The sequence below is a fragment of the Podarcis erhardii genome, assembly GCF_964252035.2.
Source record: "Podarcis erhardii genome assembly, chromosome: 2".
Lineage (NCBI taxonomy): Eukaryota > Metazoa > Chordata > Lepidosauria > Squamata > Lacertidae > Podarcis > Podarcis erhardii.
Window position 1 is genome coordinate 102,595,195 of NC_138498.1, and position 20,448 is coordinate 102,615,642.

The following is a 20,448-nucleotide window of genomic DNA, read 5'->3' on the forward strand; positions in this document are numbered from 1 at the left end:
TCTTATAACCGTTTCAAAGACTCCCTCTAGAGGGAAACAGTTTTTATTTGTGTCAATCCTTTTAAGCACAGTTCAAACAGTAAATATAGTTTCAATTTTCAGTTACTTTTCCTCCTTTTTAAACGCAGAAGAGGACAATGGAAACAATATATTTCTCTTATTTAGCTAACTGTCAAGATACGTTCTATTCACAGCCAATGAACTTCAAAACATCAATCTTACTGGCAGCCCCTTTCCAGGTTCAGAGGGGTGATGATTTAATTTTCATCACTCTCTCCTGCAGGCTTGTGCGATCCAAAATTTCCCCCCTCTTCTCCTGCTTCCAAGGGGGGTTTAATAGTTTTAATCGATGGAAGTTTAATCCTTTGCGGAAGACTTTCCAAGACCTTAGCTTGCAGTGTCTTTGCTTCAATCTATTTACAAAAAGGGAAGGCGGACTTCCTGTTTAAAACCTTCCCGTTTCGGTGCCAAATTAAGACATTTATAGATCCAATTTTCCGTTCTACTCACGGGTAGTTGTTTAAAATCGAATTGTCCACAGGAAAAAGTCAGCGCTCTCCGGCAACAGCAATGCGACTTCACTCCGTGAAAGAAGCAATCAATTCAAAGCACCGCGCCGCTCACCCCATGTCGCTCCAGATCCCCGAAACCGGGTCTCCCTGCGAGTAGGGGAGGCACAAAAGGTGCCAGCCGAATCCCAGGTTCACAGGCTTCTCCCGCCTGTGATTTTTAGTGGGTCTCCGCCTTCGCCGTGGTGGCCAGACCCTGTTTCCACGGAGTAAATTCCTCCTGATCAGAGGAATTCCGCCATTGCCAGAGGTGCTAACCTGGAAGTCTCCCAGATAAATTTAAGCACTTTTAAATCTCACACATTTCAGTGAGAGGTAATTAACATGTTTGCTCTCTCATTGAAACCATTTGGATTGAAATCACTTGGATTGAAAAGTTGCTTTCAATCCTTAATGTGTCCTTAATGACTTAAAAAAATCTCCAGAGAGCATCAGCCTGTCCATCTGCTGATAAGAAAGTCAAGCCAATTGCTCTAATACAGAGGCTATTTGTGTTCTCGCTTGCTGGCTGTGATGGTTCCAAAAACTCAAGCAGGAAACTTCCTTGTTCCTTCAGCTGACTTCCAGTCTTTCTGTTGCCTAGTAACCATGTGAGTCCTTTTGTAAACAGAAGTATATCAAACTGTAACAAGCCATTAGCCACACTTTGCTTGTGCGGGTGGTGGGGAGAAAGCTTTTGTGACATAACTCTTCTCTTTTACATTAAAAGAAAGCCAATCCGTATGAATTTGCACAATGGTCTTAGGGGACAGCAGTTGGTCTTCGGCGATGGCATTGAAATAGTGGGCACAGGAGTGGCCCAAGCCATTTTGCTGCCTGGGCATTCCCCACTCTGTGCACAAAATCTGACTAGGTTGGTAACTGAATCATTCTTAAGCACTGGTGATGGAACAAAGCCCCACCTCCACACCCTAGGGAAGGAATCTAGACTGCATGGCCAACATTTCTAGCCACTTTCTGCTCCTCAGAATTTTCCGCCTGAGGCAGCTACCTCACTTTGCCTCATGGAAGGGCTGGCCCTGAGTGGAAACCTGGTGGAAGGGAGAGAACCTGTGGGACATGGTTATTGTTATGTACTGAAGTTCTCACCCTGGGCCAGCAGGGGGATACTGTAGATAGTTTTCACTCAGGTCCACATATGCAAATAAGGGATTGGATAGTTACAGAAAGTTGCTACTGTTGCGTTGTACTGGAGCTCTATATAAGCAGGCTGGCTGAACCCTTCAGTTCAGTTCTGGCCTGTGAATAAACAAGAGCTGTCTGAAGAATCGCTGTGTTGTCTCATATGTTCACCCACAATTTAACAGTTATCTCCAGCTATAAACTCTATAAGAAGGACAAGGAAGGATATAACGGAAGTACTCTGTATGTCAAGAAGGAAGGCATTGAGTCCAGCAAGCCAGAGACTCCTCTCAAGGGGCAGACTCCTCCTCAGCATCATTGCGGGTGATGATGCTAATTGTCCCCCTGATATAAATCAGAACTGGATCTTTAGGGAGTTTACAGAAGGTTTTTTTCTTCTCTCCCCAGCAAGTCCCCCTGTGCCACATCCCACAGGCCCCCTCCCGCTACTCTCCAGAGAGGCTTTGGGAGCAGGGGAATAGAGGGGATGAGGAAATTTCCTTCAATGAACTTCCTTCATTTGACTTACTATAGGATTTAAATCAAAATCAGAAAGTAATACAAAGAGCCGGTGATAACCAAAAGCAAATTCAGCCACCCTCCAGAAAAGACAGTCAGAAAATAAATGTTGCTTTATGAGTAACGTTTGAAGGGAGAGGGGATAACAGTTTGATAGATTTATATAGGTTGTATAGAGATCTCTGCTACTATTGCTACTGTCCTGTGGGTTCACTTGCATAGGGATGGACTGGGCATTCAAACACAGCAATACTTCTAATATATCAGAATATTCTTTGCTATCATTGCTTTCCAACCTCTGACATTTTGCATGAACCGTAACATTTTAAAAATTGATGCCACCCTTTCCTACTAGTTCTCTATCGAGATCTCACCGAACCTCACAGTATTCAAGATTGATGGTGCAGGGACAATTTCTACGACAGAGACCTTGAGATCTGAACACAGGGAAAAGAGGTAAGCAGATATCTGTTTTGTGGTTTTATTTTGTTCAGAAGTGGAGAAAATCCCAATTGTTTTTCATTTAAAATTATTTCCCACACATGGTTGCTTGTGTGGGGAACAAACACTGCAAGAGCATCTGGAGAAAGGTAGGAAGAAAGAAAGGAAGGAAGGAAGGAAGGAAGACAGGTTTTCCTGTGACATGAGGAAGGGCAGCACAAGTTGTGATTTTACTTTATCCACATGCTGTTCCATTTTATTATTTGTGCATTATGCATTTTTCTGGACCATATAATGAATCACAGGGCAGTGCATTTGTTGTTGTTGTTTAGTCGTTCAGTCGTGTCCGACTCTTCGTGACCCCATGGACCAGAGCACTCCAGGCACTCCTGTCTTCCACTGCCTCCCGCAGTTTGGTCAGACTCATGCTGGTAGCTTCGAGAACACTGTCCAACCATCTCGTCCTCTGTCGTCCCCTTCTCCTTGTGCCCTCAATCTTTCCCAACATCAAGGTCTTTTCCAGGAGTCTTCTCTTCTCCTTCCAGTGAGCACTCAGGGCTGATTTCCTTCAGAATGGAGAGGTTTGATCTTCTTGCAGTCCATGGGACTCTCAAGTGTCTCCTCCAGCATCATAATTCAAAAGCATCAATTGTTTGGCGATCAGCCTTCTTTATGGTCCAGCTCTCACTTCCATACATCACTACTGGGAAAACCATAGCTTTAACTCTACGGACCTTTGTTGGCAAGGTGATGTCTCTGCTTTTGAAGATGCTGTCTAGGTTTGCCATCGCCTTTCTCCCAAGGAGCAGGCGTCTTTTACCGTATTTTTCGCCCTATAGGACACACTTTCCCCCCTCCAAAAATGAAGGGGAAATCTGTATGCGTCCTATGGGGCGAATACAGGCTTTCGCTGAAGCTTGGAGAGCGAGAGGGGTCGGTGCGCACCGACCCCTCTTGCTCTCCAAGCTTCAGGAAGCTATCAGCAAGCCTGGAGAGCCCACGGGAGTTCCCGCAGGGTTGCGGATAGCAGCCTGCCGCCCTGCGCGTGGGGCGCCCTAAAGCAGAGCGCCCCACGCGCCGGGCAGATATCCGCAGCCTGGGGAACCCTGCGGCCACCATCCCGCTGTTCCTTGACCTGGTTTGGAGTGCGCTTCTCCCCAGCGCCAGCTCCACAAGCTCGGGGGACAGCGGGGAGGCACAGCGCTGCCATACCGCTGTTCCCCGACCTGGTTTGGTTTCCCTGACCTGGTTTTGGGGGGGGAAATAAAGGGAAAAAAATTCCCTTTATTTCCCCCCCCCCCCAAAAAAAACTAGGTGCATCCTATGGGACGAAAAATACGGCAATTTCGTGACTGCTGTCACCATCTGCAGTGATCATGGAGCCCAAGAAAGTAAAATCTCTCACTGCCTCCATTTCTTCCCCGTCTATTTGCCAGGAGGTGATCGGTCCAATGGCCATGATCTTCGTTCTTTTGATGTTGAGCTTCAGACCATAAAATATCATAAAAACAATAAAGTAACCCTGGCATCAATTAAAACAATTCAAAACATAAAACAATGTCAACTGGGCACAATAACTGTGCTTTGCTTCCACTGGTGGAGGCAGGTGTGCCTCTGAATACCAGCTGCTGGGAATTGGTGAGAGTGGTGAGAGTCCTGTTGAACTCAGGTCCTGCTTACAGGCTTCTCTTGGGGGCATCTGGTTGGCCGCTGTGAGAACAAGATGCTGAACTAGATGGTTGTCCAGAGGAGGGCAACCAAAATGGTCAAAGGCCTGGAAACGATGTCTTATGAGGAACGGCTAAGGGAGCTGGGCATGTTTAGCCTGGAGAAGAGGAGGTTAAGGGGTGATATGATAGCCATGTTCAAATATATAAAAGGATGTCACATAGAGGAGGGAGAAAGGTTGTTTTCTGCTGCTCCAGAGAAGCGGACATGGAGCAATGGATCCAAACTACAAGAAAGAAGATTCCACCTAAACATTAGGAAGAACTTCCTGACAGTGAGAGCTGTTCGACAGTGGAATTTGCAGCCAAGGAGTGTGGTGGAGTCTCCTTCTTTGGAGGTCTTTAAGCAGAGGCTTGACAACCATATGTCAGGAGTGCTCTGATGGTGTTTCCTGCTTGGCAGGGGGTTGGACTCGATGGCCCTTGTGGTCTCTTCCAACTCTATGATTCTATGATTCTATGGACCCATGGCCTGATCAAGTAGAGGATTCCCAGTGAAAAGAGGTGGTCAGTGGGTAGAAGTCTCTTTTTTTAAAAAATAAAAATTTAGCAAGTAACTTTTTCCTCAACTCACCACTGATCCTATCATTACAACCAACTCCCACAGCATTCCTTTTTTTAAAAAAAGCTTTTATTTATACTTTTCAAGTTTATACATTTCATTAGTTTTACAATAACATTTCAAAGAATTGACTTCCTTCCCCATCTTTCTACAGTTCCTTAAATTAAATTTTTTTAGATCTTCTGCATATCCAAATTCATTTGCTCATTTAATTATCTACTTTAAATATATACTCTTATATATTGCAGAAACTGCAGGTTATTACAGTAATCCTGCCAATGTTTTTATCTGTTTGCAAGTTATCTTTAAATATTCAATAAACCATTTCCATTCTTTTATATAAAAAAGTTTGTTATCTTGATTTCTTATTCTTCCGGCAAGTTTCGCCATTTCTGCATATTCCGTAAGTTTTTGTATCCATTCTTTCTTTGCTGGGACTTCTGCTTCTTTCCACTTTGGGGTGAGTAGCATTCTTGCTGCTGCAGTAGCATACATAAATAAATTTCTATACAATTTAGGTAGTTCTGCCCCTATAATTCCCAAAAGAAAGGCTTCTGGTTGTTGTTTTTTTTTTTTTAAAAAAAAAAAGTTATTTTGAATCTCCTTTTCAATTCATTGTATATCATAGCATTCCTGTGACTCATAAGGAGTAACATAACAACAGGTGTGTCAAATCATTACATCACCCACTTCCTGACCCTTTCAGTGTGGAAGTTCCACATCATGTGGTCATATCATGTGCATCGCCCCGCAGTTTAGTCAAGGAGATAAATCAGGGGGAGTTGGGAAGGAAAACCAAGGGAACAAAAACATTTTGATTTTGATTTTTGCCCAAAGCTTAGAAGAACAGTTGATTCATGTGTATATGCAAAAAGAAATTTAAATTAGGCATTTGAAAACGACAGGATGGAAAAAAACTAGTATTGCTATTAATAGAGTTCTTGCTTATTGCAGGGTTTGTTTGTTTTTGTTCATAAGCTTAAAAGACCTTCAGCTTTTAGCTCTGTATCTATCCTTCTGTATCTATCCTTCAGCTTTTATTCTGTATCTATCCTTCAGCTTTTAGCTCTGTATCTATCCTTCTGGTGGGATTCAGGATGTGCCTGAATTCAGAGGGGGGCGGAGGGAGTGTGGGATGTCTAATTAATTCTAACTGCCTCAATGCTGACCTCACCAGCCCTTGCAGGATGCAACAGGGTTATAGCTGTATGTTAATAAGGCTGAACTACATTAATTAGTCATTTCCCTCTACCTGCATATTAATACCGCCTGGTGTTGTTTAAAAATAGAAGGTGTGTCTTTTTTAATCAGAGCATTTCTTACTTGGATGACTTGGAAATGCATGAACATGTCTAGGGAAAGTATGCATAACTCCCCTCTTGCTCCCTCCTTTTTGTCAAGTGGAAGAGAGACTGTTACCCAAATGAGATCTGGAAAGCTCTTCATCATATTCCCAGAGAGACTGCAGAGCTTTCTGCTCAACCAGAAGGAACTTTCTGATCTAATTATTCACTTTCCAATTACAGGCACTCATTGTTTATCATTCTAGTTTTACTCCAGCAGGCTAAAGTGACAATTGAAGCCAACACTTGCTGTACCTTTCAAAGCTGAAACAAAATATTGCGAGAGACAAAATTTCTACTCTGGAGAGTTTTTCGATTAGATATGATTTAACTAGCTAAGACAGACAAAGAGAAGATATAGAAATGGTACTATACAGAAGGAGTGGAAAGTTGCCCATGGACATATTCGGCTTTCTGTGTAGGTCACTTATTTAGAGGCTGTTTCTGCTGCATTTCTACAACACAATGCCCATGTTCAAACAGTCGTATCTTCGCTTATTTGGCTTATTATTAGTAAAGAGGATGAGATAATTTCATGGGACCTGATTCAATTATCTGGCCCTATTAGCAGAAGCCTGAGCGAGGACTTATGCTACTGCAACTGGGCTCCCCCTGCTGCTCCCAGATGTGTAGAAAGCTGATTTGAGTTTTAACTTGTTTTAGTATTTTAGACTTTTGTATGTCTAAAATGCATACATACAAAATGTGTATGTATTTTTGTGATTTTTTTCTTTGTGATAATTTTATTGTTTACTCTCTTTTGTAAACTATTTTGAGGTTTATTCTACAAACTGTTGGAGGAAAGCAAATATACTTCCTTCTCAAGATAATGATCTAGCCACTCTGCTTATGCTTGTAGTCTTAATTAACTCCAACCCTAAAAGCGGAGCCATTTTGTCTACTGTTCTCTCCAGATAAGATGTCCTCTATTTCCTCTTTCCACTCATCCTGTAAATCGTTCCTGCATGAATAAAGCCTTTGAATTCCAGAAACTGTAAATGATTATTCCAATCTAATTCACCCAAACTGCAAAGTCTGCTGACACAATCAAGTGGTGTATAAATTTTATGAGTATGAATATAACATATGTAAAACCAAACCTCAGCAGATGAAATAGCGTCAGGGAAAACTAAGCGGTACTTGCGAACCACAGATGATAGAAAGCAGTAACCAGTAACTAAAAACAACTATGCAAACCATCAAATAAAAGCTCTTGGGTAAACCAGAAAACCTTCCCTTGGCCCCTGAAGTATATTGAATTCGAGAGAGTAGGTAGAGTTGCAATCAGGACAACATTCCTAGGGTAGAGTTACTCAGAAAGCTCCTTTCCAAGTGGCCGCTTGCACCACCTCTGAGTACAGGAACACAGAAAGTTGCCTTATACTGAGTTACACCATTGGTTCATCTCATTCAGTATTGTCTACACTGACTGGCTATGTCAGGTTTTCAGACTCTCCAGGTTTTCAGACAGGGACATTACCAGGCATATCTGGAGATACTAGGGATTGAGCCTGGGACCTTCTGAATGCAACACAGCTATTTTGCCACTAAGTCATGGTCCTTTCCAAAGCAAAGGCAGGGACATAGAATGGTGGATCTTAAGCTGTTTGGCAGGTTTATATGGGAAGAAGCCTTCTGAGCACCTGACACCAATTTTTATTGTTTTTATTTCTTACCTGCCCTTCCCCATAAGGTTCCAGGGTGAGTTACAACAATGCAACAAGCAATTATGAAAAGTGGTAAAGCCTTTAAAATTATAACAGCCAATGAAATCTTTCTACCCTGAATGGAACAGTATAAATTCATCAAAAGAGGTGGATCCCAAAAAACCTTAAGAGTCTTCTGGCACCTTAAAGACCAACAAGCTTATTACGGCATGAACTTTCACGCAACACAGTCCATTTCATCAACTGCACGACTTACGATCCTAAATTGGCAAGACAGAAACATGGACGGGGAGGGGCAGAGCAGAGAATGCAGAGAATTGAGGCCAGAGGAAATGAAATGTAAAAAGAGCAGAAAGTGACAGCTACCTGAAAGCAAAATAGTTACAGTAACCAATTAACAACACAGCAGAGTGGCCAATTAACATGATAGTGTTGGTGCTAATGCAAACAGCCTGGCATTAGTAAACTAATTAGCACATGTAGTGTGGTTAAAAAAAAACCAAAACAGCACAGCAGCAATCTTGATGTAACCCACAGGTGACATAATTGAATTGCTTGATAAAGGTCAGTTACAGAGTGTCCTGGAAGATTGATAGGTGTTCCTATTACTTTGTGGATATCCCCATTTCTGATGTCAGAGAATGGTGTTGGAGTTATTTGGATTGGGGGGAGAGAAGGATATCACTGTGGTAAATAAATATATAATTTGTTTACAGCTATTCAGTGAAGGTGACTGTTGCTGATCCAGAAGGTCTCTCTGCGACTGGATATATCAAAGTGTTTCTTGTGGAAGTGAAGCACAGTGGGGACGTCTTTCTTAATTGCACGTAAGCATCCAAGGTAGTGCTTGGTTCTATAGGGTGTGTATCTTGTGCTTGTGCATAATTGATAGACTTTTTAAGAGACCCTTGATGGTGGAATAAAGTCTCTAGAGCTTCCTGTAGGAACATAGTAGGACTGTGGGGCTCGGCTTGGAATGTAGGAACAGCTATCCATTTTCTGCTGTCTCACCTGTAGGAACAGGTGCTCATTTTCCCCACCCCACCCTAGTCCCAGTATGGCCTCTGCTAGTCCAAATGGTTTTGCAGATTTCAGCAATGTTCTTAAAACTACTATAGCCAGACTAGGCATAATAGTGGGGAATATTTTATTATTATTATTACAGTTTCATTATCCTGCTTTCAAGATTATTTAAAAAGGAAAATGCACACAGACACACACAGCTATCTTCCCTTCACAGCCATGGAAATATAAGTTCCCTATTGTCATGTGTGGAAAACCATATCACCTTTCTGCTTGGGAGCAGAGATTGTCTGAAACTCTGAAATAATAAGAATAATTTTCTTTTGCTGTACCGCACCCCCCCTTCTCTCTCTCTCTCTCTCTCTCTCTCTCTCTCTCTCTCTCTCTCTCTCTCTCACACACACACACACACACACACACACACACACACACAACCAAAATCCTTCAGTTATTGATCTGTCCCCACCTAAGCTCCTTAAATAAGTGAAGTGGTACCTGAGAGTAGGAACTATAGGCCTGAGAGTCCTCTATTTCATCCTCATCTTCCCACCGTCAGTATGGGAATTATAAAGCTGCCACATCTTGGATAATTACTGTCATATCCACACTTGCTAAAGTGAAGACTGAGACTGTGCTGGCTCAGTTAAAAAGATAAGATCCACTGCTGAGCTGCACATTGCAACTACTGTTTATAAGCCGTGTTGCCTTTCTAGTTTTTTCAGTATTGGGAAAGGCAGATTGACTCCTAGGACAGAAGACTCGGTTTCAGTGGCTCTAGTGGACATTACTTTGGATGAAGAAATTCCCATTGGGATGACAGTTGGCAAGTGCCATGCTGCGGGAGAAGATCCAATGGATCCTATCACCTTCGTTCTCGATCCAAGCAATCCTTACTTCATGATTGACAAAGGTAAACCATGACGGATGTGAATCCTGGCAAAACCCCACCCCTACCCTAAATCCTTTGTTTTTGATTACAACCACAGGAGAAGAGGATAGCCTACTGTCAGTTTACATAATTCTCCTGGAACAGATGTTTTGGACTACAATTCCCATCAGCCCAAGCCGACTGTGCTGGCTAAGACTGATGGGAACTGTAGTCCAAAATATCTGGAGGGCATGAGACTGGCAAAATCTAGCTTATGTGAAAAACAAAGGTAGCCAAGGTGTGTGGTGCATAAGGGGGAGGGGGATGCTATTATTTCAGTGGGCGATGGCTTTAAGAGGACCAACCAAAATGTTGCAAAATATGAAGTTTGTATCTTCTACAAGGGGCAGCATATCCCATGGAATATGCAAAGAGCCGCTTGGGATGTTACAGGGCAGGCACCAGGCATCAGCATTGTACCTTAGGCAGCTGCTGATACCCCAGTTGGAGGCCCACTGCCTATCCCTGGAGACTCCTAGTCCTGTTTCTGCTGTACTTCCTCTAATACCAAGTCAGACCATCATTCTACTGTAGCTAAATTATTGTCAACACTGAACGGCAGCTGAATTACAGGGCTTCAGGTACGATGTTTTTTGAGCCTTAACCTGAGGATGTGTTGTACCATGGAGCTATGGTCCTTCACCATTGCTGGTGCCCATTTGCTTTCAGGCTTCCCTAGACATCTGGTTAGCCATGTTAAGAACAGGACACTAGATTAGGTGGGCTTTGGGCTTGACACAGCAGGGCTCCCCTAATGTGCTTATAAGTTAAAACAGGAGTTTCTGAAAACCTAATGAATGTCAGAATAGAATATGCCAAGGAAATGTTAACTGGAAGAGAATTCTGCAACTGTGGAGCCACCACCAAGAAGGCCCCGCTCATGTGTTCATTAACATAACCAATTTCAGTAGTGGGCACACAAGCAGAACATCAGGCGGAGGTCTTAGATTATGGGCAGGTTCATAGTTTAGTAAGCATTACTAAATGTTCGAGGCCAGGCCACAGATCATCAACATCATCATTATCCCAACAACTATTTTGCAGCTCGTGGTACTCTACTAATTGCATCTAGACTGGACATGGAAGAGGCTGGATTTATCAGTGCTCAGTCATTCACCGTTGTGGCTTGCAGCAGTACCCGGAGGTGTGCAGGCATTCCTGTGATAGTGAATGTGGATGGAATTAATGACAACGTGCCATTCTGTCATCAGTATGTATACAGGTAAGCTAGTGAGTCAAGAAGCGGCAGCAAATGGTTAGCTATGTTTTTCTCATAATATCTTTTCCTTCACATAGATGTTCAAAAATATATAAAGAAGCTCATTGACAAAAATCGAACAAATGGGACAAAGAAATATCCCATGCCATTGGAGCAAATGGAGCCCTGCCCCACCATGTTCAGTCTGACCCCAGGCAGCCCCCGCCTGCCTGCCTTCTTTCTGACAAGCAGTCCAGTTGGTGGCACTGCCTGTCAGTTTCCATTTCCTTAGTCTCAGGCTGCAAATGCACATTTTTCTTCTAGAACCAGTGGGGACTAAATTCTTGCTTTGTCCTACCTAGTTCACACACAGTCTAGACCAGGCATAGGCAAACTCCAGTCCTCCAGATGTTTGGGACTACAATTCCCATCATCCCTAGCTAATAGGACCAGTGGTCAGGGATGATGGGAATTTTAGTCCCAAACATCTGGAGGGCCGGAGTTTGCCTTTGCCTGGTCTAGACTGATTGCACACACACACACACACACACACACACACTGAAAATCACTTGTTAAACTAGTTCTGAAAATAAAAGCTCATTTCAGATTGATGCTGTATTACCTCACAGTGAGCCTATTTAAAAACAGATGCATGCTGTCTCAGCAATGGGTGTGTGTCTATACCTGACCAATGACGACGTGGGTGGGCGTATACCACGATAGCAAGGGCAAGGTTTTGAAATGCATAATCTAATCAAGGTGAGGGTTTGCAAGTAAGTATCAAGTAACCACACCCGCCTGTCTCGACTGCAGGATCTGCAGTCTTGTTGAGGATGTGTGTTGAGAGAAAATGATTTTTCGCTCTGCAGAATGGGAAGTGTGTAGGCAGCCTCAGTGTTGCCCTTGTAGAACTCAGCAGGCAGGAGGATAGGGGCAAAACTAGAATTACTCGCCTCTGTCTGTCTCTGGCTCTGGCTCCACCTACTGTTGGTCTTCTTACCCACCCTACAAGTCCCAATGGGCACCAGCCGCAACTGGCCAGCCGATACAGTGGTACCTCGGGTTAAGAACGTAATTCGTTCTGGAGGTCCGTTCTTAACCTGAAACTGTTCTTAACCTGAGGTACCACTTTAGCTAATGGGGCCTCCCACTGCTACCGTGCCGCCGCCGCGCAGTATCTGTTCTCATCCTGAAGAAATGTTCTTAAACCAAAGTACTATTTCTGAGTTAGTGGAGTTTGTAACCTGAAGCGTCTGTAACCCGAGGTACCACTGTATTCTTTTAAGGAGACTTCAACCCACTTCCTTTTATACTGAAAATTTGTGAGTAGCTCTGTAGCGCTTAAGAGAGAGGGAAATCTTGTTGGAATCCCCCTAAAAATGTGAGGGAAAAGTAGTCAAGTCTTTTCTTTCTATTGAATTGACTCTTACAAATATGTTTAAAAGAAGCATTCATGACAGTGCAGTTATAGGACTATAAAATAGGGTTCCATTATACTCCTGCCATGGTTGCACTTGAACTACTGGGTATAAAAAAATTCAGGCGGATTACAGTCAGTATAAATCACAGTGTGCCTTGTGAAGTTACACATCTAGATTCTCCCAGTCTGAGCACCTTGTGGAACGTTATCTTAAAATGATAGGCACCATCATTAACGGCTTTTGATTTGATGGACCTTTAGAGAAGAAAACTGAGGTCTCTGGTACAAGCATGTCACATTTTGATGACTTCCTTTTAATCAGATATACCAGCAGAGAAGTTATTGCAATTAATACAGTGGTTGCTAATGTCAGATGTCACGATATGGACAATCCCCCCGATGAACTCCATTATGAACCCAACAGTGGCCCGGTTGGCGCTGGAAAGCTGTTTGAACAAGTTCCAGGTGCTAAAAATGCCATTTGGGTGAGTAAATGAAGATGTGGGAGAAGACAAGCCAAGGGCACAGGAGCTGAACAAGGGAGGATCCATCATAGCTCAGTGGCAGATTGCCTGCTTCGCATGCAGAACATCCCAGGTTTGATCCCTGGTGTGTCCAGCTGAAAGAAGCCCAGGGCAGGTCTGAAACTCTAGTCAGCCAGTCAGAACAGAATAAACCATATTGGGCTAGAGGGACAATTAGTTTGACCTGATCTAAGGGAGCTCATGTATGCTACTGGACCTCCTAGGATAGCCAGGGAAAAGATTCCTTTAGTAAAATGCACGATCTTTAGTCTGGCAATGGTGGGGATCTTTCCCCCCTTTTTGCCACAGAATCAAGTCAATTTCTGGTCTTAGCTTACTATTTTTGAATATTTTGTTTTTAGCAGTTTTTATTGATATTCTTATTCTTTTTGTAAACCAGTTTGAGGTTTTATTACAATTAAGCATTATATAAATGTAATATTATAATAATGTAAGTATATTATAGAAATATAATATAAGTATATTATAGAAATATAATATAAGTATCTTTTTTTAAGAAAACATCTGAAGGCAGACCAGTATTGGAAAGTTTTTAACATTTTATGTTTTATTATGTTTTTATATTCTGCTGGAAGCCACCCAGAGTGGCTGGGGAAACCCACCCAAGTGGGCAGGGTATAAATAATAAAATTATTATTATTTGTTATGCAGCAACAAGCCTGGGTTTGTCACTGAGTGGCAAGTGGGAGCTAACGCCATTCCTAGCTGTCCATCACTGTCCAATAATATGCATAGTTTGAGCCACTCTGTCCTCCTTTTGGAGAAAGGGTGTTGTGTAAGAATAAGGTGATGGTGACAATGATGATGATATTTGCATTCACCTTTATATTTTTAAGCAAACTGGCCTGTAATTTCCAAGATCCCCCATGTTCCCCCCCACCACCACGCTTTTTAAATAGCATTTCATTGCCATTTTCTCGTTGTCAGGTATGGAAGCTGATCTTAGGGACAAATACATACTTCTGTTACTGGATCAGCAACTTCACATGAGTTCTCTGGGAACTCTCAGGTGGATGCCATCATGCCATCTGGACCTGGGGGTTTATACCCTGCATTCCAATCAAATGATTCTCAAGGCAGTTTATAAGTAACAGCTTGTAATGATAACACAAACTCCGTTCCGCATTCAAGCTCCCAAGATTCATACACGCACACACAGACAACCCAGCAGTGTTTCATCCTTCAGGTGATGAGTAGGACCAGCACATACTTCCTTTCAGTTCTGCATTCCTACAGAAACTGGAGCCAAGTGTTCTTTCTAGCAGGGTGCACCAAATCACAGTCCTCCAAGTGTGAAATTGCCCCTGGTTGAGTCTTATCCATAGTTGCATCTGCATTTCTAACAGGAAAAGTGAGTTACATTTAACTGTTAATCTGAAATATGCACGAGCTTCAATCTGCCTTTGATATTATGCTGCATGGTTTAATTGCTCACTCTTGCTGTATTGGAAGGTAACACAATATTTGGACTATGAAGACTCACGGAATCTTGCAGTTGGCAGCACCCATGAAATGACTCTCTCTGTTTTTGATGATGCAAATCCGTCACACACAGGTGAGAATTTTTATAAGAACTCAAGTGTTTCTTAGCATGCTCTTCTGACCATGTCCTCCTTTGAGATTCTTGTGTGGGGAATCCATCTTTTCTCTATGTCTTCTTAGGGCCTCCCCACCTTGCCCCAGCTTTAGGTTTGGAACCTTTGTTGTTGTTGTTTAGTTGTTTAGTCGTGTCCGACTCTTCGTGACCCCATGGACCAGAGCACACCAGGCACTCCTTTTTCCACTGCATCCCACAGTTTGGTCAAAATCATGTTAGTAGCTTTGAGAACACTGTCCAGCCATCTCGTCCTCTGTCGTCCCCTTCTCCTTGTGCCCTCCATCTTTCCCAGCATCAGGGTCTTTTCCAGGGAGTCTTCTCTTCTCATGAGGTGGCCAAAGTATTGGAGCCTCAGTTCAGGATCTGTCTTTCCAGTGAGCACTCAGGGCTGATTTCCTTCAGAATGGATAGGTTTGATATTCTTGCAGTCCATGGGACTCTCAAGAGTCTCCTCTAGCACCATAATTCAAAAGCATCAATTCTTCGGCAATCAGCCTTCTTTATGGTCCAGCTCTCACTTCCATACATCACTACTTGGAAAACCATAGCTTTAACTGTACAGACCTTTGTCAGCAAGGTGATGTCTCTGCTTTTTAAGATGCTGTCTAGGTTTGTCATTGCTTTTCTCCCAAGAAGCAGGCATCTATTAATTTCGTGACTGCTGTCTCCATCTGCAGTGATCATGGAGCCCAAGAAAGTAAAATCTCTCACTAGGACCATGAAATAGTAAGTGGCACTTTTGAGGACCACTTTGCCTTGATTCTGGGAATGAAATACTGGCCATAGCTTAGTATTTATTTATCATTACACCTGGATCCCATATTTTGTCCAAGGAGCTCAAAGTGATATATATGGTTCTCCCTTCTCCATGTTATTCTTGCAACAACCCTTTGCAGCACAGTGATTGGTTCATGGTCTCCCAGCGAGTTTCGTGCTCCAGTTTGGATTGAACTATAGTATCCCAAGTCCTAGTCCAGCATTCTAACCAACACACTGGCTCCCTCTGACATAATGAAGACCTGGGCCTCTTGTTTCAATTTACTCTCCTGTTGGTTGTTTTCCTATTTGCTGTCAGCTGGGTGAATTCTCAGGTTAATACTTGGAAAATGCTGGTCTGCTTGTTCTTTTATTAGTAACTGCTACAATAATTGTGGAAGTCTTACCTGTCAATGAATTTGGGCCGGCATTTAGCAAAGCAGATTATGCGTTTGTTGTTCCTGAAACAGCTGGAGGTACGTCACAATATTTGATTGTTCCTTTTTAAAATTAAGTAAAATATATTAACCGCTTTGCCTTATAAAAAAAGCTCAGAGAAGCATACGAATAAAGACACAACAAATAAAGCAAAACTTGAGCATAGCACGAGAGCTGCTGTACTAAACTTGAACCAGAAGCTCAAAATAAAGAGAAATTAATTCATAACATGGTAATGATCATTATACTGTGATAATTGTAACACTGTAATTATAAAATTATAAAAATTGCAGTTCTCTGTGTTAGTGTGTATGGTTTATTTTATTATTTTCTATTTCTTAAAAATTATACTCTTATTGTTTCTTGCTTATTATTAGTCACCTTTGGAACATAAAATCGCATTGAAGGCATGGAATAGAAATTATGGGAAGGAAGGAAGGAAAGAAAGAAGGAAGGAAGGTTGTCACCTGCTCATAATTATCCATAATTATTCACACTTTTACTGGCCTTGACTTGAAATTTGAACTGGATACCGTTGTCATTAGTCAAAGGAAGGCGTCATATTTCTCCACCTAGGCCACCAATATTGTCAACTTTGACTGGCAGCAGCTCTTCAAGGTCTCAGGCAAAGGTCTTTTCTTTCACCAGCTACTAAATTGTTGCTAGCTGGAGATGTGGGGGATCAAACATAGAGCCTTCTGTTTGCAGAGTTTGTGACCTGTGTACCACTGAGCTATAGCAATGGGCATTGACTTGAATCAGTTGAGGGAGGGTGGAAATCAGGTAGGTGAAAATAAAAAAAATACAGGAACACCACGATGCTATAACTTCCTTTATAGCAGTGCCCATAAAAAGGCCAAAAGAACGAGCTGCATTTATTTATTTATTTTGCATTAGTACAAAATTGCCTTGTATGGGGTCTTGGTAACTATATAATTTGAACACAATACAGCAATCTGAAATATTTAAAGTAATTTTCTCTGATGAAGTTTGACACATACACGGATCCGCTGCTGACAGCAAAAGAAAAAGGCACACACACACACATGAAATTAGTTTCCTTTTAACCACCACCTCCCCATCTTGTTTAAAAAGATCCGAAACAGCTTCATGATAAACGGAAAAGCTCAATCACATTGTGCCGGAAGCCACGAGGGAAATGCAATTCGCTTACAGTAGTTTTTCAAGGAGAAAAGTTGGCAGCCTTTCAGGAGCCTTCATAATGGCTCTATTTTAAACTTGAGCTTGAGAAGTGCTCAGGTTAGCTTTTTATGCTTTATTGAAAGGTTAATTTCATACCCACGTAAAAGTATCAGCTTTCTATTATGTTTAACAGAGTTACGATGTGGAAATGAGAGAAACTCTTAGTACAGTGGTACCTCAGGTTAAGAACTTAATTCGTTCTGTAGGTCTGTTCTTAACCTGAAACTGTTCTTAACCTGAGGTACCACTTTAGCTAATGGGGCCTCCTGCTGCCGCTGTCGCGCGATTTCTGTTCTCATCCTAAGGTAAAGTTCTTAACCCGAGGTACTATTTCTGGGTTAGCGGAGTCTGTAACCTGAAGCGTCTGTAACCCAAGGTACCACCATATGTACTTGTGTAATATAAGCTGCATTTTTAACCCGCTGTTGTGTTTTTTTTTAAGGGAAGGGCTCAGTGGGAAAGCACCTGCTTGGCATGCGGAAGAGTAATTCACCACCATCTCCAGGTAGAATGGGAAGAGGTCTCTGACAGAAGCCATGGACAGCTGCTGACAGTCAGTGTGTAGACAGTACTCAATTAGGTGGACCCAGTGGCCTGATTCGGTATACAGTGGTACCTCGGGTTACATACACTTCAGGTTACAGACTCCGTTAACCCAGAAATAGTGCTTCAGGTTAAGAACTTTGTTTCAGGATGAGAACAGAAATCGTGCTCCGGTGGCACAGCAGCAGCAGGAGGCCCCATTAGCTAAAGTGGTGCTTCAGGTTAAGAACAGTTTCAGGTTAAGAATGGACCTCCGGAACGAATTAAGTACTTAACCCGAGGTACCACTGTAAGGCATATTCCTATGCTACACACTTTGTTAGCAGAACCGAGGCCCAGTAGTGGACACCTTTTGTCTGACTGCAAAGGTTTCAGCTCAGGCTTCGTAGACATAAAAGGTAGTGGAAACATTTCTTTTTTCCTCCTCTTCTCCTTTGCCCACCCGTCACCCTTAAGTCCTGAGTCAGTTTACAATTAAAACACAATATTATAGTCAGTTTCAAACCACTTACTATTATAGAAATTAGGTGGGTACTGAGGTACTCCTCTTTGATCTGGCTTTTGATGCTTGAGGTGTGTATTCAGCATTTGCAGAAAGCTATACAGTATAATTATAATAATAATAATAATAATAATAATAATAATAATAATAATTTATTTATACCCCACCCATCTGGCTGGGCTTCCCCAGCCACTTTGGGTGGCTTCTAGTAAAATATTAAAATACAATAATTGACCACTTCCTGGTTCCCTGTAACTTCGCTTCTTGCAGTGAGGGAACTTCCAGAAGGCCCTTGGCGCTGGACCTCAGTGGGTGGTCTGAGCGATGGTATACTGGGCTGAGGCTGTTTAGGGCTTTAAAGGTCAGCACCAACACTTTGAATTGTGCCCGGAAACATACTGGGAATTGTGCCCTTCAAACGTATGTAATGAAGGTACCAGATGCATCTCTGTAGGGAATGAGTTCCACAACTTGGGGATTACCACAGAGAATACCCTCTCCCTGAGCTTCTGAGGCTGGTGGAACAACCAAAATGGCCCCCTCTGCTGATCTTAACACCTTAAGAGTGAAGGAGGTGATTTTTTAGGTGTGGGGGCCTAAGACATTTAGGGGTTGGAGCACTAATGTGAACACCTTGAATTGGGGCTGGAAATGAACTGGCAACTGGGGCAGCTGTTTTAAAACAGTTCTCTAATAAACAGAACCACGTTAGCTAGTCACTACTTGGCATCTGCTTGCTGCGTTTACAGGAACACTAGGCAAGCTATTTCAGAAATCCCAGGCTGGACTCATGTGGGTCTCGCCTATGGACCTCAGATTTTAATCGGTCAGCATCTCCTCCTGCCGTTGGTCTGGGCTCCTTTCAGCCTTATTATGTTCCATTGCTCTGAACATTTAAAAGGACACTGCGGGACAAGGACAATGGCGGCAGCAACTTGCTGAGATCTGATGAAGATGTGGCAAAGAGGCGGAGAGCTATGTATGGGAGGTAGGATAGAAACCAGGGGCCAGAGCGGAGCTGATACAAAACATTTTGCAGCTTGAAAGACAAGCTGGAATTCCTCCCCATTCCACGTACGAAAGCAGTTTTGGCTGACAACTGAATCGTACTTCAGCATTGCAGATGGGATAGCATCCTCCATGGAGCCTGAGGAAGCAGAGCAGTTTAGGGAGGCCAGGACAGGTGACAAAGCATACGCAAATGGGTCCTCCAACAGAGGGTTTAGGAGGAAGAGCCAGAGAGCTGCTGGTCTGATGGTATGGCCAGAGCCAAATGCAACAGCCAAGGGTGGGGGGACAACTTAAGTCCATCTTTTACCCAAGCCATTGAATCTGAACCCACAGTTGCTTAATCCGACCTCAGTTCCTGTTAGTGAATACAAATATTATCCTGGGAGTCCTTGTTTTGTGACATTTTAGGGCTATTTATTAAGCAGTACACTATATGCGGCCTAGGACCCACGTACCTACAGGACCGCCTCTCCTGGTATGCCCTGCAGAGGACCTTAAGGTCCACAAATGACAACCTTTTGGAGGTCCCAGGTCGCAAGGTCGTTAGATTGGTCTTAACTAGGGCCAGGGCCTTTTCAGTACTGACCCCGACTTGGTTGAACCCTCTGTCACAAGAGACTAGGGCCCTGTGGGACTTGACATCTTTCCGCCTGGCCTTTGGTTTGGACTCAGTCTGACCTTTATGTTTCCCTCCCCTTACGGTCTTGATTTATTGGCTACTTTAAAATGAGGCTGCATTCTAAATTCCATTTTAACCTGTATTTTAAATTGGTTCTCTCTCTCTCTCTCTCTCTCTCTCCTCTTATGTTTTTACCGTGATTTTATTGGTGTTAGCCGCCCTGAGCCCGGCTCTGGCCGTGGAGGGCGGGGTATAAATTTTATTATTATTATTATTATTATTATTATTATTATTATTATTATTTTATTATATAAATTAACAGCACTGATGTGTGCAAGAGGCACAGCTGATCTCCACATTTAGCGACACGTGGATCCTTCCTCTTCGCCCACCACTCACCTTTGATTTCTCTCCTTTGCCTGTAAACAAAGTGCCACACAACTAGTTCGGGGAAAGATGCACCCCTAGAGTCTTTTGTAGAGAAAAGAAATCCAATTGGAGAAGAATTTAATGGTCAATTATGCCGCAGTCTCATCCCAACAGCGATAAATGCAGCTTATGCCTTGTACTCATTGTGAGGTAATTAAGTAGCTCCTGTTTGTGTCATTTTTGCCCTGTTATATGGCTAAATAAGAAGGGATTGCTAATAAGCCTTACAAAGGCAGCACAGTAATAGGCTCATTTTCTGAGCACTCAGCTTTCACTGTTGAAAAAG

At 42.8% G+C, this 20,448-nt stretch overlaps 1 protein-coding gene across 1 annotated transcript in view; it reads left to right on the plus strand.

Annotated features, from left to right (window-relative positions):
• The window catches only part of LOC309336805 (cadherin-related family member 3-like), a 46,774-nt gene that overhangs the window by 7,763 nt on the left and 18,563 nt on the right, over nucleotides 1-20,448 (plus strand). Inside the window, exons 3-9 of the mRNA XM_081853158.1 lie at nucleotides 2,566-2,666; nucleotides 8,667-8,777; nucleotides 9,687-9,883; nucleotides 10,946-11,123; nucleotides 12,842-13,004; nucleotides 14,517-14,619; nucleotides 15,795-15,893. Coding sequence (XP_081709284.1) covers nucleotides 9,787-9,883; nucleotides 10,946-11,123; nucleotides 12,842-13,004; nucleotides 14,517-14,619; nucleotides 15,795-15,893 — 640 coding nt within the window. The 5' untranslated portion in view covers nucleotides 2,566-2,666; nucleotides 8,667-8,777; nucleotides 9,687-9,786. The remainder of the gene's footprint in view (nucleotides 1-2,565; nucleotides 2,667-8,666; nucleotides 8,778-9,686; nucleotides 9,884-10,945; nucleotides 11,124-12,841; nucleotides 13,005-14,516; nucleotides 14,620-15,794; nucleotides 15,894-20,448) is intronic.